Source organism: Pongo pygmaeus, chromosome 10 (genome assembly GCF_028885625.2).
Source record: "Pongo pygmaeus isolate AG05252 chromosome 10, NHGRI_mPonPyg2-v2.0_pri, whole genome shotgun sequence".
NCBI classification, from domain to species: Eukaryota; Metazoa; Chordata; class Mammalia; order Primates; family Hominidae; genus Pongo; species Pongo pygmaeus.
The window spans coordinates 50,274,404-50,291,109 of NC_072383.2; the positions used below are offsets into that span (position 1 = coordinate 50,274,404).

A 16,706-nucleotide genomic window follows, 5' to 3' on the forward strand; every position below is an offset into this window, starting at 1 on the left:
TGCCTGTAGTTCCAGTTACTCAAGAAGCTGAGGCAAGAGAATCACTTGAACCTGGGAGGCGGAGGTTGCAGTGAGCCGAGATTGCGCCACTGTACTCCAGCCTGATGACAGAGCAAGACTTCATCTCAAAAAATAAATAAATAAAATAATAATAATAATAATAATAATATAGCATGACCAAATGGAGTTTATTCCAGGAATACAAGATTAACTTAACATTTGAAAATTAATCAATGAAATTCACTATATTAACAGAATGAGGGAGAAAAGTTATATGATCATCTGAATGTTGAAAAGTGTTGGAAAAAAATCAATGTTCACTCAAGATAAAAACACCCAGTACACTGGGAGTATAAGGAAACTTCCTGAACTTGCCCATCTAACCAAACAAACAAATTTTTAAAATGCTTACATTTAATATTATAGACAATGGTGAAGAAAAATAAATTTTTCCCTCCAAGATTAGGGAAAAGGGAAGGATGGCAACTCTTGCTGCCCCCATTCAACATTGCTCTGAAGATCCTAGCCAGACCAATGAGGGGAAATAAACAATAGCAAACAGTTTGGAGAGGAGAAGTCAAAATCATCTTTATTCATAGACAACATAATTATGTACATACAGAATCCTAAGGAATCTACAAAATAACTAGTAGAAGTGACAAATGAATTTAGCATGCTCACAAGAAACCAGGCCAGTTTTTAAAACTGTGCTTCCATATATCAGCGAGAAGCAAATAACAAATTAAAAATTTTAAATACCTCTTATAAAGCATGAAAACATGAAATACTTAGAGATAAATTTAACAAAACATATATAAGACCTGTATGCTGAAAACTGTAACACACTGATGAGAAAAATTAAAGAAGACCTAAAGCAATGGAGAGAGGTACTATGTTCATAGATTGAAAGACTCAAGATACTTAAAATGTCAATTCTCCCCAAACTGACCTATTGATTCAACATCATTTCAATTAAAACCCAGCAGTATTTCCTGATAGAAACTTACAAGCTGATACTAAAGCTTATACTCAAATTCAAAAATTCAATCCCAAATAATTTTTTAAAAGAAGAAGAAAATCAGAGGTATTATACTAGCTTATTTCAAGACTGATTCAAGCCACCATATCAATACTGTATGTTAGAAGTGTTTCACAGATACATTAATCAACAGAATAAAGAATCCAAAAACAGACCCACACATATATCTCCATTGATATTTGGCAAAGTTGCCAAAGTAGTTCAACAAGTAAACAATAGTCTTTTGAACAATTGGTGCCCAAACAACTGGATATTTACTTGGGGGAATAAAATGAACTTGGCCCCTTACCTTAGACCATACCCCAATGGCCACTTAAAATGGGGTATAGGCAATGTAAACACTAGAATTATAAAGCTTCTAGGATAAAAGTTTGTATTGTAGGAGAAAATGTTTGTGACCATTAGGTAAGCAAAGATTTCTTAAGACACCAAAAGTCCAAACTATAAAGAAAATCTGATAAATTAGAATTAATCCATATTAGAAAATTCTGCTGCTTATAAGATGCCATTAAGAAAATGACAAGAAAATCCACACACTGAGTGAAAATATTGACAATACATATACCTGACAAATGACTGTTATCCAGAGTATGTAAAGAACTCCTGCAACTATGTATGTCAAACTGCCCAATAAAAACTTTCACAAGATTTGAACAGACCTTTCCTAAAACATGTACGAATGCCCAATAAGAACCAAAAAAAGATGCTGCACATCACAAGTCATCAGGAAAATGCTATTAAAATTACAATGATACAACATGCACGCCCTGTAGAATGAAAAAGACTGGCAATGCCCAGTGTTGGAGAGGAGGTACAGCAACCCTAAGAAATCCTAGAATAGGCAAAAACAGTCAGTGGTATCAACAAGGAGATCAAAATGCCTGGGGGCATAGGGTAACTCATTGGAGTAGTGGAAATCTATATAAGTATTGTGGTGGAGGTTATAAGGATGTATACATTTGTTTAAAACTATTGAGGTATATGCTTAAAATGTAATACAATGCATTTTCTTATTCATAAGTGAATCCTCATTAAAGTTGACTTCAAAATAAACAGCATGCACATTCGAATGTGATCTGTAGTAAATTTTAATTTACTGGAGTTCAACAATGCATTAAATTAACTCAGTGTTCTGCACTTTGAACTACAGCTTCCCCTGCCATCTATCTTTCAATGGAAAGTAATCAGAAATCTCAAGTCTAATTAGTTACAAGTATTATTACCATTTATACCCATCTATCTGTATAAATCAAGATTTTCTCAATACAGAAATATGTTGACTAATAAGATACCTTTGGATTTTCTACATATGCAATCACATCATATATTAATAAATCAGTTTTATTTCTTTCTTCCTATCTGTATGATTTTATTTATTTTTCTTGCATGATTGCACTGTTTAGGAATCCCAGTACAATGCTGAATAGGAGTAGTGACAGCAAATACCCTTGCTTGTTCCCAAGAAATGCTTGTGGGAAAAGCATTGACTTTCACCATTAAGTATGTTAGCCATGGGTTTTCACAGATGCCCTTTATCAGGCTAACGAAGTTCCCTTCTACTCCTAGTTTGTTAAGAATCTGTTGTTGTTGTTGTTTTTGTTTGTTTGTTTTTACCATGAAGGGTGTTAAATTTTGTCAAATGTTTTGTATCTATTGATACAGTCATATGTTTTTTTCTTCTATGTCAATATGGTGAATACATTAATTCTTTGAATGTTGAGCAAGCTTTTTATTTCTGGGATACATTTTAAGCATATACCTCAGTATTTTTAAACAATATTTTTAAACACATGGTCATGGTGTATTATCCTTTTTATATCTTTCTAGATTGAATTTGCTGATATCTTGCTGATAATTTTTGAATATATATATATATATCCATGAGGGATTTTGGTCTTTAGTTTCTTCCATTAATGCTGGCTTTATAAAACAAGATGGAAGGTGTTAAAACAAGATGGAAGGCGTTTCTTCTTCCATCTTCTGAAAGAGTTCGTGCAGAATTGTTATTACTCTTTAATTAATCCCACCTATCTGCCAGTGCCTGGATATAAAGTTATCTCATCCATGAGGTCTTCTCTGGTCCCAAAATACTGCCTGTAACTTACAATAATAATAATAATGTAACCTACAGTACTGTGTTCTTATGATGGCACAGGTCCTACAGAATAAACATTTATCATTTATTTCAGTGTGTAACCCTCCAGCAACCCTGTGAGGAAGCTGTTGTTGCTACCTCTTTACAAATGAGTAAAGAAAGCCTCAGAGTTGTTAAATAACTTGCCCAGGGTCACACATTCTTTAATCTGATCATCAACTTTTCATTTAGTGCCTACTAAATTCCAAGGTGGCAGCAACTGAGCCCACCCCAGAGCCCGCTCCCTTAGCATGTCCATCAGTGCTTTCCAGAACATGGCCCTTGCCTCATCAGCATCAGAATCACCTAGGAGGTTGTTAAAAATGCAGATTTCTAGACTCCTCTGTAGTGGAAACTCAGGGAGGGGGAGGGGATGCTGGAACAAAGAATATGTATTTTTAGTAAGGGCCGCTTAATGAAATTAATGCACACCACTACATTCTGCCTTATGTTAATAGCTGTTTGCAAATTTCTCATTCATCCCCTACTGGACCATAAATCCCTGACAGGACGCACTGTCTTATGTCTTGATACACCCACATAGCCGCATGCACAACCTTGCCCACAGTCATTGTCCAATGGGCATTTACTGAACTAGAATGAAAACCACTTTGAGCTTCACATGCTCACACCTATTCACAAAGGGTCTCTTTGGATATCCTAACAGTGTCCCAAATCCCGTGTTAGGCTGAAAGGCTTTAGGAGTAAGCACTGGCTGACCCAGTAGCACAGACAGGGTTCTTTTCGTCAGAGCTGGAAGGATCCGTAGAAACAATCTTGGCCACTGAAAGTCCTTAAAGTGAGGCAGAAATTGAGCCGAGAGAGGAGAAAGGACTTGCCCAGTGTCACACAACAGTTCCCACAAAGATGAGGATCAGCATTGAAGTCTCCTCCCTCCCAGGGCACTCCTTCCCCACTTCACAGCAAGAAAAGGAGGCAGGAGTGTTCCATTTAGGTGGGCTTCCTGGAGGAGGTGAGCTGTCCTGAAGGAGGTGAAATGTCCAAAGGAATTTCCTTTGGAATGACAGGAAAGAAAGAGTTTGGTGAGGGAGAGAAAAAGGGTTTATTTGAATTCATACTAAAACTCACAGGCAGAGAAAGGGAGGGAACCACAAGAGGGAGGATGTCCCAAATATTCTGCAACATCATCAGAACGGAAATGTTTAGCCCAGTTCCCTGTGGAAATCGAGCTCCTAAAACCCTTCTGCCTGTGCCTGTCTCCTTTTTGAAGCCCAGGACCTGACAAGTCAATTACCAAATTTGGTGGGGGAGCAGCAGAGGGCCCTGGTGGGAGGGTGTGGCCCAGATTCTGGGCTACTCTACACTTCGGAGGGAAAGGAGGGTCCCTCTCCAGAGGTAGCCCCTCTCTCCAATACCTGCTTAGAGCTTGATTTCTGTCATGCCTCAGGCCTGGATCCCTCTGAGTTAATGTACAAGGCTAATTTTACTACTGGAGTCCAGCAAGAAAGTAGCATATATATGATCTGGAAACCAGAAGGGCTGTGTCTCAGGCGGGGAAGGGATGGGGAACTGGAAACGATAGAAGGAGCCAGAGGTTCAGACCACTGAAAGTCTCAAGAATTAATGCCGGGTACGGCGGCTCATGCCTGTGATCCTAGCACTTTGGGAGGCTGAGGCAGGCAGATCACTTGAGGTCAGGAATTCGAGACCAGCCTGGGCAACATGGTGAAACCCCGTCTCTACCAAAAATACAAAAATTAGATAGGCATGGTGGTGCATGTCTGTAATCCCAGCTACTCGAGAGGCTGAGGCATGAGAATCACTTGAGCCAGGAGGCGGAGGTTGCAGTGAGCTGAGATCATGCCACTGCACTCCAGCCTGGGCAACAGAGTGAGACTCCGTCTCAAAAAAAAAAAAAAGGAATTAAGGCTCCCCTGGGAATAAAAGCTACCACCTTACCTGCCTCACCTCTTTTCCCCTCAGAAAGTTATTAGAATGGATTGCTGTTCCCAAAGCCTTTTAAAAAATGAGTGAATTGGGAGGGGGAGACCTGGTTTCTGCGTCCACCCTGGGCCTTACCTTTTTCCTCACCTAAGTGAAAAGTTCAAATACACTGATTGCTGAAGCTCCTGTCCAGCCTCAAATGTCTGGGACCAAGTCCCTGTTAAAGGTTGTGTTCATGTCTACACTATGTACATACCCGAAAATAGCCAGCTCCCCACACCACTTCTTCCCAGCCTGCACCCTTTCCCCACAGACCTCTCCCCGCGACTGAGGCCTGGGTGGTTCTCAGGGACCTTCTCTGATCAGCGGATCACTCTAGAATGCTCAGCCTGGAGTCTTGCCACCTTGCCACCTGCAGCCTTCAGAGCTGTTCCTGCAGTGCCCTCGTACCTGGATCCTGGCTGGTCTGGAGGCAGGTGAATGCATCTGTTCTCTATTAGAGCCGTCCCTGCAACCTCTGGGAACAGGAAGATGGTCACAGACTCAACTAAGGACTCTCCAAGGTTTTAAAGCTGGGGTGGAGTGGGAGAAAAAAGAACCCTCCGGAAGTGGTTCTGAGTGGCTTTAAGCCATAGCTGCTGTAACCAAACACCACATACAGAAAGCTAAGCTGACCTAGCCTGAGCCACCAACTCCCATTTGGGCAACTCTGGCCTGTCTAACACCAACCCCAAGCAAGCCCAATCCCACCTGCCCAACCATTCCTGAGCTCCCTGGAAGCCCTGGTTAGGTGACACGGCCTTCCTGAGGAAGGGGCTGAAGGTATCTTCACACCTACAGGAGAAGGCCACCCTGATGGCAACAACCATGCGACAGGCCCTGGGGACTGCAGTGAGGGAGGAGAGAAGGGCTTGTTTGCTAAGTGTGGTGGGACTCCTCTGACAGGAGGGGATGTTCTGTGAAAATAGAAGTGGCTGTTATGGAGGCCACTTTAGAGTCCTCCAGACTCTTCCCAGGTATCCTCCTCCAGGCTTGCTCAGAGCCCCCTCAGAGACAGAGGCCAGGACCTACATCAGGCTGAGGAAGGTCCGCCTTGGAAGCTCGGAGCTTGGAAACTCACCGCGGTGGGGCCAGGGGCTCGGCCATTTTGCCCTGAGGAGAAGTGATCCCGGGCCAAAGCCCTTGTGGAAAATGGGGAGGGCAGTCTGTGGGCAATGCTCAGGAAGAATGGGTTTTTCTAGAAAAGAGACTCTTCCACAAATCCACCTGTCCACCTCCCGGCAATGCCATGGCCCCCAAGTCTGGTAAATACTTTCTGAGAACCACACACCCATCCCCAGGCTCCCATCCATCCAGAGGCTGGCGCCTGGGCTTCCCTCAGGGAGGCACGCTTCTCACCCAGGAGCCCCTCCTTAATGCCCAAACCTCCCTTGTCCGTGGCTGCCCACTTCCACCAAGGTTTGACATCACGCAGACAGCACATGATATGAATTGCAAATGAAGTTTATTATGAAGACCCCCAGACCACAGCACTTCCGAAAGCAGAGTGGACAAGAGGAGCTATATACACAGAAACACATTTCCCCCCGGCACTGCCAGGCTTAGAGATGAAATCCCTGGGTGGGCCTGGGTCCTCAACAGAATACCCATCTGGAAAATGGGCAATGCAAAGAGGCATGGTGGGGGCGGGAATGGGCATGGCTAGAAGCACAAACCTAGACAGCACAGATTCCGCCCCAGAACACAGAGGCGTCACTGGCTCTAACTAACTGGTTTGGAGAGAAGATCTTTCAAAAACTGTATGTGGACATTCTTTTCCCTCAAAATGCCATCAGAGATAAATGGCAAAATTTAACTTGCTATCAGTTAGAGGTACAGAGACAGGCTTCTACATTCTGGAGTGGGAGAGTCTGGGGTGGGAGAGTTGGTGGTGGTGGGGGCTCATCTTTATCTAAAAGAGAAGGTCACGCTGGAACCAAAAGCTTCACCTGAGCTACCCTTTACAGAGCTAGAACCCCCCCCTCCAGAGCCATATCCTCCTCCAGAGCTGGAGCCTCCTCTAGAGCCACCTCCAGAGCTGTGTTTTCCACCTCCAGAGCCATATCCTCCTCCAGAGCTGGACCCTCCCCTAGAGCCACCACCAGATCCGTATCTTCCTCCAGAACCACCGCCAGAGCCATATCCTCCTCCAGAGATAGAATCTCCTCCTCCAGAGATAGAACCTCCTCCTCCACCACCGCCTCTGGAGCCAGACCGTCGGCCTCCAGAGCCATAACTGCTGCTTCCAGAGCTGTATCCTCCTCCTGAACTGGACCCTCTACCTCCAGAACCTCCAAAGCCAGCCTTGGATGCCACATTTGATGAAATGGTGCTGCTTGTCACAGCTGCAGAGAGAGGTGGTGTTACCACAGAGATTATGACTGCCTCTCCCTGCCTCCACCTGACACAACACCCCATGGACCAGGACCACACCCCACTACTTACACACAGTCACATTGCTGCTGAGGTCTCCAGACATCCTGTCAGGGAGAGAGAAAAAACAAGTTGTGGTGGAACACTTAGGTTCTGCATGCATGTTGTTTTACCACTTCCACCCGCAAATGTGCAGTTTAGCCTCTCTAAGCAGCCACCAGGGCTTACGCACCCCACTTTCTTCTATGCTGCCAGGTCACACAATGACGACAGACACCCTTCCATTTATGCACAACCTTGCATGTCAATCCCTCTCAATTTTTGCTCTGATACAAAATGAACAGTTGCATGGTTGATCCAAGGTCACTGAAAAGCAAATTCAGTTCCGACTTTGCAACCCATGTGTGTATTTAAATCCATCTTGGAGAGTCTGTTATTCAGAATCCATGCCACATCAGAAATTTTACAATGAGGCTGCCTGTGAACATTCAGTTCAGAAAGAACTGTGACTCTGTAGAGCCTCCCCATTCCTCTCTTCTTCCCACCCTCTTCAGCTTCAACTGAAAACTTGCCCACTTCCTCTTACAAGCTGGGCATAGGAGGCATCGCCTCTAGACAGGGACAGAGCAACCTCCTGAAGAAAGCCACTCCCTCTTTGTCATGCTGACTTGCTGATGGCCTGGGGTAGCTTTTCCCCTTCCAATTGCTTCAGCCAGATTAAGTCACCCAAGATGCTGATAATACGGGCAAAGGTCTCAGACTACAGAGGAAGCAAAGAGTGCCTCTTTGAAGGTTAGCGAATGGTTCCGTTTGTCACTCTAGAAACCTGCAAAGAACTGGGGCTGGCACCTGCTCCGCTCAGCACGTCCCCACCAGTCAGCACATTCCAAGACATCATCTCCCCCATTCTAGGTCACCCGGTGGAGGGCACAGAAGCCACTCACCCTATGGACCTAGAGACCAAAGTTTCAGACTGTCTAGGACTAACCTGTTTTCCCATGATTTTGTTTTCACTTTCAGAAAAGACCAGGATGTTTAACTTACTGCTTAGTTTAATTTAATGTGCCTTATGCATCATTTCATATTGATAAATGTATAACTCTCCAATCATGCTTTGTGTCCTGAATTTCTGCTTGGGGAACACAGAGAATGTCAGTTCTCAGTCGTCAGGAAGCCCTGCCCCATTCTCTGCTTTTCCTGTCTCTGCCTCCAGCCCTGGCTCTGGGAGAAAGGAGAGGATGGGCCAGGGTCCCCTTCTCCCTTCCCAGTGCCCTCACCTGCACTCCTCGCCCTCCAGCAGCTTGCGGTAGGTGGCGATCTCCACATCCAGGGCCAGCTTCACGTTCATCAGCTCCTGGTAGTCACGCAGCAGCCGTGCCAAGTCCTCCTTGGCCTGCTGCAGGGCCTCCTCCAGGTCATTCAGCTTGTTCTTGGCATCCTTGAGGGCATGCTCCCCACGCTGCTCAGCATCTGCGATGGCATCTTGCACATTCTTACACTATGAGAGAAGGACAGAGAGTGGATTCTGCTTGACGGAGGGGGACAGACAGCAGAGGTGTTCGAAGTGCAGGAAGCCAGAACCACTGGCCCCAGGAGTGTTAGGTCCCCTCTGGAGTTTATGCAAGTCGCAAACAACTGTGCTAAGACTTGCCGCTGTCTCTGGCGCATCTTCTTCCCATGTCACCTTTGATGACACCCTTTGGCTTTCCCCATAATGCCCTTTGATCCTCACACCACAGGGCCAGAATCATGATCCCATTTTACAGATGGAAATGAAAACATTTGAAATGGTCTGCTTGGCAAAGCTTCTCCTGCTGATGGAATCCACTCTCTGCCTCTACCTTTTCTATTCCAAAGCTAACGTCCAGCACCAGGCCAGCTGCCATCAACACTCACTGCCCCTCTATGAAGACAGTCGGCTGGTGCTCAGGGCCTGTGCTGAGCACAAATGGGAAGCTCCATCTGTAATCCGTGACAAATCAGTCAAACTAACGTTTGCTCTATTTGTTATGATTCCCTTTTCCTCATATAAACAAGTGAGCACAATTCTTTCCCTTCGCTAATCCTTACTTTCGAATGTCTCTTAGAGCACTCTAAGAATTGTTATAATAAGCCTTAAATTATGTTAAGCTGGGGAATTTGGGATCGATACATGCTAGAGTGCAATATCTCAGTGTCTCTCATCTCTCACATGCACACTCACACACAACCACACTTTCACACACACCCAGAGACAACCTCCCGCCCCTCGCTGGACAGGGCTGGGCCTCACCTGCTTCTTCACATGTGCGATCTCCCCCTGCAGCCTCTGGATCACGCGGTTCAGCTCGCTGATCTCTATCTTGATCTCTTTCAGGCTGTCTCCATGTCTCCCGACAGTCACCTGGAGCTCCTCATACTGATATGGGGAGAAGAGGACAGTTTGCAAGGAAGTTCCAGCCTGGCTCACATTCCAGAGTGACTGGAGTGAAGGAGAGCTGGTTACTGGTCCAGGGAGGGTCAACCCAGCTAAATGTCATGGCTGCATTCATGAGAGGTAGGGACTGTCTCACATGCCCAAAAGGACTTGGTGCCATTCTCAACATTCTTTCTTGGGAATGGTGCCCAACTTCCATTAAACAAAAAACCAATAACCTTACTGTACACTTTCCAGCTGGGGGTGCAACCCAGCTCGTGGCAGGGAGCTGTGGCTCTTCCTACATTCCCTCTACTTGCCTTGCTGTGGTACAGGGCCTCCGCTTCTTCCTTGCTCCTCTGGGCGATCTCCTCATACTGGGCCTTGACCTCGGCGATGATGCTATCCAGGTCCAGGTTGCGGCTGTTGTCCATGGAGAGGATGACGTTGGTGTCAGTGACACTCTGATGAATCTGGGATATCTCCTACAACACACAGGAAGGTCTGGTCATGACATCCTGCCACAGCTACAAGCAGACAGGAGGCCTCTGTCTCCCAGCATAAGGGAAACGCAGACCCTCAGACTAAGCATACACTAGATGGGATGAAAATCATGTAACCGTCTATTCCTGGGCCTCTCCCAAGGTTGTCCTGAGAATTGTAGGGAGAGGCACCTGTATTTCTGAGCCTCCTAGTTAACAACATTCAGCACTTAAGCCAGTTATGATAAGTGCCCCCAGACAGAAGCTGGTCCATGGCAAATACCTTCAAAGGTACTTCCTGTTTCAGAAATCATCCGTGCACCCTTGAGTTGGGGAGGGGTATAGGAGACAAATGCATTTTGACCTCTGAAGTACGGTAGGCACAGGAATGGGCACAGGGCTTGTCTCTTCCCCAGGGGAACTGGACATTTGGGGAATGGAGGGAGGGGAAGCTGTCCTGGTGTTTCCTGAACCTTATTCCCGTAACATCGGAGGAGAAAATTCCTCACCCACAAGACCTATGCTATGAAAGCCCCCCCCCCCCCAGTGGCCTGGAATGATGGCAGGTTGAAGTCAGCTGGTCCATAAACCCCACTTCTGCCACTTTTTCACCAAGCAGAAAGGACTTTCATTTGGTGAAAAGGGTGGGAAGTAAGGGTCTGTCCCAGAGCAGCCTCCTTACCGCATCATAGAGAACTTTCAGGAACTCAAGATCCTGGTTCAGCAGGTCCACCTTGGACTGCAGCTCCACCTTTATCATGTAGGCATTGTCCACGTCCTGCAAGAAAGGTTGGGGCCTCTGGTGTATGGTTCCCTGTACAGGCCTCTTCCTCTCTCTGCCACTCCCCTCTATTCAGTCCCTGCTGGCTCCTCTCTAACATCCCAGGCTCCCCAACCTGAGCCCTGTCCCCATGAGACTTCTTTTGTCGTGCAGTTTACCATACACCTCTGCCAGGGACTTCATGCCCACGTCCATGGCTCACAGCCCTCAGGACCATCAGAGCCTCAAGGTGACCAAGCTTTGCCAACCAGCCCCTCTCTCCTGCTTGAGACACAGTGTGTTTCTACAATGGGATATGATGTTCTTTGTGGGTTTCCACAGTCCTCAGCTCTCTCATCCTGTCTGTCCATCTCACCTCTCTGAAATTTCCCCAGAATATACACCAAAGGCCCTGCAGGACCCAGGAGAAGAACCCATGCTTTTGGCCTACAACCTCAAACCTTTGTCAGCACAACCAACAGCAACTTTAAGCAGGCGTTCTAAGGGAAGTCTCATTCCTTCTTCAGCTCTTTAGAAGGAGAATATAAAGAGATTTTTGTGTTTGCATTTATCATGATTCAATAGAGGCTTTAGGTGGGTTACTACTGGGAAGCGCTCCACCAAAAATGCAGAACAGCTTTGAAAACTGTATCCAGAAGCTCGACCTACAGAGACACTTTTGTTTGCAAGAGAATGGGCCATGGGTCTCACTCCTTTCTCTGGCTGCTGCTTTTGCACTCACAGTTCATTTCCAAACTGTCTGCTTAGACACAATGGGGCTGTGAAGCACTCCTATCCCCACCCCCAGCCAAGACATTCTCTCGCTCACCTTTTTAAGTGTCACAAAATCATTCTCAGCAGCTGTGCGCTTATTGATTTCATCTTCATACCTATTGGGACCCAGATGATACAGCAGTTAGACTAGTTCCCCTTTATTTTTTTCTTTTCCTTTTTATACTGGATTCACCCCAAATGCCCCATTCCCTGGGAATATTACACACTTTTTAAATGTCTAAATTGAAACTAAGATTTCCAAACTGAAGATATATTTTTATAAACTAACTCTCAAACATACAAAAGACAAAAATGATCTCTAAAGTCTCACTGTCTTCCTCACAAATAATCAACAAAGATACATATGCCTCTCCCCATTACCACCACAAATGCAACTGGGAGATGAATGGCTTTCCGGGGAATGATCAAATGGCTCAGTGCAATGTTTATCTCCGCTCAGCGTTTTACTCTGCCACCTACTTCTTCTTATAATCCTCCACAAGATCCTGCATGTTGTTCAGCTCTGAATTCTGTGATGTTCTTTCTGCAGTGAGCCCATCCAGATATCTCTTGAGGTTGTCGATATACCCCTGGAAGATGGGCTCCAGGTTGATGGGGCGGGTGCCAACATTCATTTGTTGTAGCAGCTCCCATTTGGTCTGTAACACCTGGTTCTGCTGCTCCAAGAACCGCACCTGCCATGACCAGAAGGAGAGCACATGAGTTCTGGATCATCCTTCACACCAGCAAGCCACGCTGGCCAGGGGCAGCTCAGGTGCTGCTTCAGGACCTCGAGAAGTGTCTGAGGCTGGCTGCCGAGTCATGACTGGCAGAGCTTCTGAGCTCCCTGCTTTCGCCCCTGGAAAGTCCCACAGACTCCTAATGCTACATCCGGCTCTCTCCACGCAGAGGAGACTCTTTGCTGCTTCACTGCTCACTGGTTTGTTTGCAGCTGCTCCCAATACTCTAGACCATTTCCCTCCCCCAATCCTGGTTGAATTTCCAGCCAAGATCCCATAAATTCTGGGGAAAACCGAAAGCAGGCATCTGCTGGCACTGCTCGCAAGGGTGTTGAGTATGAGAGTCCTGGAGGGCAGGGCTCCTCAGCCTGATTTTTAAGAGCCTTGTAAATCCCTGCCTATTTCAAGGCAGATAAACCAAGACAGGTTTGTCTGCCTTGAAACAGGAGAAAAGCCAGTAACACTCCAAAGTGGCACCAATAAAGACTTTATGGATCACAAAACTGAGAACGCTTCTCTTGAAGGCAGGAATTTCCTGCATTCCCAAGCAGATATTTCAGGTTCAGCTTCCCAGAATTTAATAATCACTGCTAAGGAAGGAAACACCATCTCAGAAGACGATGGCTTCCAAAACCTGCTGCTCCATGGCCTGTCCCAAGGATCAGTTCAATACTTGCCTATATCCATTTTTTATGGTTTTCAGAATTTTCCATAAATATTATTTATATGGACTTTAACAATAAGGTCAAAGGGACAAATTCTTCCTAAGTGCAGGCTGTTACGGGAAATGTAACCCACAAAGCTGACGTCTTCCCCATCTGGAAACTGCAAATGACCCAGGCTACTGCGGTACACCACTGGCTCCTAAGAAATACAAATCTGTGCCGTTTTCCTTTTAGTTGGCTCTGGAAGTGAGGTGGCCTGAGCATCAGTGGGAGCCGTCTTCTCCAGACTCACCTTGTCAATAAAGGAGGCAAATTTGTTGTTGAGAGTTTTGATCTGCTCACGCTCTTGGGCCTTCACATTCTGGATCTCTGGGTCAACTTTCACGTTGAGAGGCTGCAGGAGGCTCTGGTTGACAGAGACTTCATGGATGCCACCAGGGTATCCTCCAGGCCCGAAGCCCCCAGGACCCCCAAAACCTCCAATACCACCAGGGCCCCCAAAACCTCCAAAGCGGCCTCCACCAAAGCCGCCTCCACCGAAACCACCACCTCCGAAGCCACTGCCACCTCCAAAGCCGCTGCCGCCTCCAAAGCTGCTGCCACCTCCAAAGCCGCTGCCGCCTCCAAAACCACCTCCTCTGCCACCAAATCCACCAGCGGTGCCAAAGCCACCACCTCCTCCAGCCACACTAATGGAGATGCTCTTGGTCCCTCCAAGGCCAACAAGACTCCGACTGCCAAAGCCGCCTCCACCGAAGCCCCCGCCGCCACCACCATGGCGGCTCAAGCAGGAGAAGCTGGAAGTTGATCTCCGGCTTCCACCAGACACCACAGCTGAGCCGCTGCTGAAGCCCCGGAATCCTCCTCCACCTCCTCCTCTTCCTCGAGATTTGCAAGAGATCTGACAACTCATGATGCCTTTGTCCAGGGAGAAAAGTCACAGGCTCTTGAGAAGAGTCAAGGCTGGAGACTCAACTCTGCTGCTGGGAGGCTTTCAGGGTCCCCTTATATACCTGCCAACTAGGTGTTGTGTACATGGGTGTGGACCCACTTATACGTGGGTTTGGTCTGCCTGGGAGCTATTCCTGGTGCGTGATTATCCAACTAATAGCCATTAAAAATCTACTAATCAGCTCCATCCCAGAACTTGCTTTGATTGCAAACTTCTGTTTATCTGGGCATCTGTCATGCAATTTGATTTTTGTAAAATCATCAAAAGAGGAGATCAGGATTTGGGTTTCTCAATCTGGAAAAGGACCTTCTGCAGAATGCTGCTCCCTGTTCTGGACCTGCCCAAGGGAGGTCGGCTACCATCCATGCTTGTGCAGGCTCACCACCCCAGTTCAACAATGAAAGGGATAATGGGTTTAGAGACTGCAAGAGCCCCTCAATGCCAGCCTTGTAGTTCTCCTTGTAGTTTCCCTCTTTCCCAGAAAGAGTTCCAACTAGTGCAGGGGAGACTGCAAAGGTCTTAAATGACCTTAAATGCTAATTGGAAATCGACCTCCTCTTACAGAAACTAATTGGCCTGGGATACTGCAAAAGAGTTGTCGATTTTCAAAATATCTTGTCTTTTTTCTGCCCATGCCACACCAAAAATACACAATAACTAGGCACTGAATAGAGATTTTTTATAGCCATGATGGTTTTTATAACCATCAACTGTCCCTTGTCTACCTGAACACCCAGAGGATGAGGAGTATGAGAAAAGTTTCGCTGTTTCTGGACCTGTGTGATGCGGGACACCAAGTGAAAGTTTGCAAACCAAGATCCAAGTGTATATTGATTCAGTCAGTCAGTAATCACGTATTGCCTGGTGATCCTGGGAAGTGATTAGGAAGTCAGGCTCTTCAATGACATCCACAGATGCATGAGTATAAGAAGACCATCCAGCCTGCACAGAGCACTCACACTTAAACTCAACCACTTCCTCTGTCCATGTGGCCAACTATGTGGGAGAGGTGCTTGGAGTAATAAAACTGAATTTAGCCAGAAGTTCTGGGTTTGAGTCCCAGTTTTGCTATTTATTGGCTGTGAGGCCTTGAATGAAACCCTGAGGCTCTGCGGTCCTAGCTATAAAATGGGAAATTCGTATGAAGTGTTTTGAAAACCACGGTGCACAATAAAATGTCAGTATCATTATTGTTTGGGGTGAGACAAAGATAATTCCTTTTCCTTTCCCCCTTGCCATGTTACTGTCTTCTGGCTACTATGAACATGCACTCTCCACAGGCATCATAAATTACAGATCCAGGTGGTTCACATCCTAGTACCAAGTTATCACAAAACAATGTAAAAAACATAAGCTTTGAGGTCAAATCCCAATTTTCTTGTATCTTAGTTAAATGACCTCAGATAATTCATAATCCTCTTCAAGCCTCAGTTTCCTCATCTATAAAAAGTGAACAAGAATAATAAGAATATGGCTATTGTGAAAACAGAACAATACACACATGTGCTAAACACAGTTCCTAGTTCATAGCAGAAACTCAATAAATGCTTTTCACCCTCCTGCATCTTCCCTGCCAAGTTTCCAATCCTATGTCTTAACTACTATTCAAGGTATTTGATTTGCAGTAAAAGAATGCTGAAGGAAACAAATCTACATGTTTCCTCAATTTTTTTTTCCAATCTGGTTTGTATAATTATCATGCAAACAAGTCATGAAGCTAACAGCTTTGGAGAGAGTCTCAATCCAAAGCAAAATGTGTCATTATTTACAGATACCTGAGCAATGCCCTAGTTGTCCCTTACTCCACCATGACTGTGCTCACACTGTGGCAGCTTCAGGGGGGTCTTAATGCCTCTATGAAGGAAATTGAGCCAGATTTGTGCTAGGCACTCAATCTGCATGTTTTACTGCATTTTAATTCTGCCCTCACACGCTGGTCTCCCTCCCCACTCTCTCCACTGAACATCTTCTCCTTCTAGACCCATTCACCAATTTTTGAAAGTCAAGTTGAAAGAGTCCTCCTATTCTTTTGAAATGTGGAGAGTAGAATTAATGCAATTTGAATATTATTTAACATTTCATTTCTATATTTTAAAATTTTCAACTTTTACATAATCTCAATGTGCTTTCCTAGAATATGCTTTGCATTCTTTAAGAGAGCGAAATGGAAGTTAAGAATCCCTGTCTGGTTGTGATTTTGCCTCTACCCAAACTCGTATCCTCAATTTCTTCATCTATAAAATAAGAACATTTATCCTGAATCCCCACTGTCCCACAAGGACATTGACCTATTGCTGCAAAGAGTGTTAAGCTTCACTATCTCTGAGAAGAGAACAGGAATCCTATAGAACAAAATCCTTCTTCCTGCTCTCCACTTTTTCTTTCAACAAACTGCCAGCAAGTCCGAGATCCTAAATGCTTCTCCTCATAGGTTTTCAAAAGCTCGTC

General features: G+C 45.7%; 1 protein-coding gene across 1 annotated transcript; it reads right to left on the reverse strand.

Annotated features, from left to right (window-relative positions):
• Positions 1 to 6,565: 6,565 nt before the first annotated feature.
• KRT2 (keratin 2) lies at positions 6,566 to 14,290 on the reverse strand. Its single transcript, XM_054445099.2, has 9 exons — positions 13,599 to 14,290; positions 12,382 to 12,596; positions 11,957 to 12,017; positions 11,050 to 11,145; positions 10,206 to 10,370; positions 9,763 to 9,888; positions 8,768 to 8,988; positions 7,563 to 7,597; positions 6,566 to 7,462 (listed from the first exon to the last, which is right to left on the reverse strand). The coding sequence occupies exons 1-9, from the start codon at positions 14,217 to 14,219 to the stop codon at positions 7,026 to 7,028; spliced, it is 1,977 nt and encodes a 658-aa protein (XP_054301074.1). The 5' UTR covers positions 14,220 to 14,290; the 3' UTR covers positions 6,566 to 7,025.
• Positions 14,291 to 16,706: the final 2,416 nt, after the last annotated feature.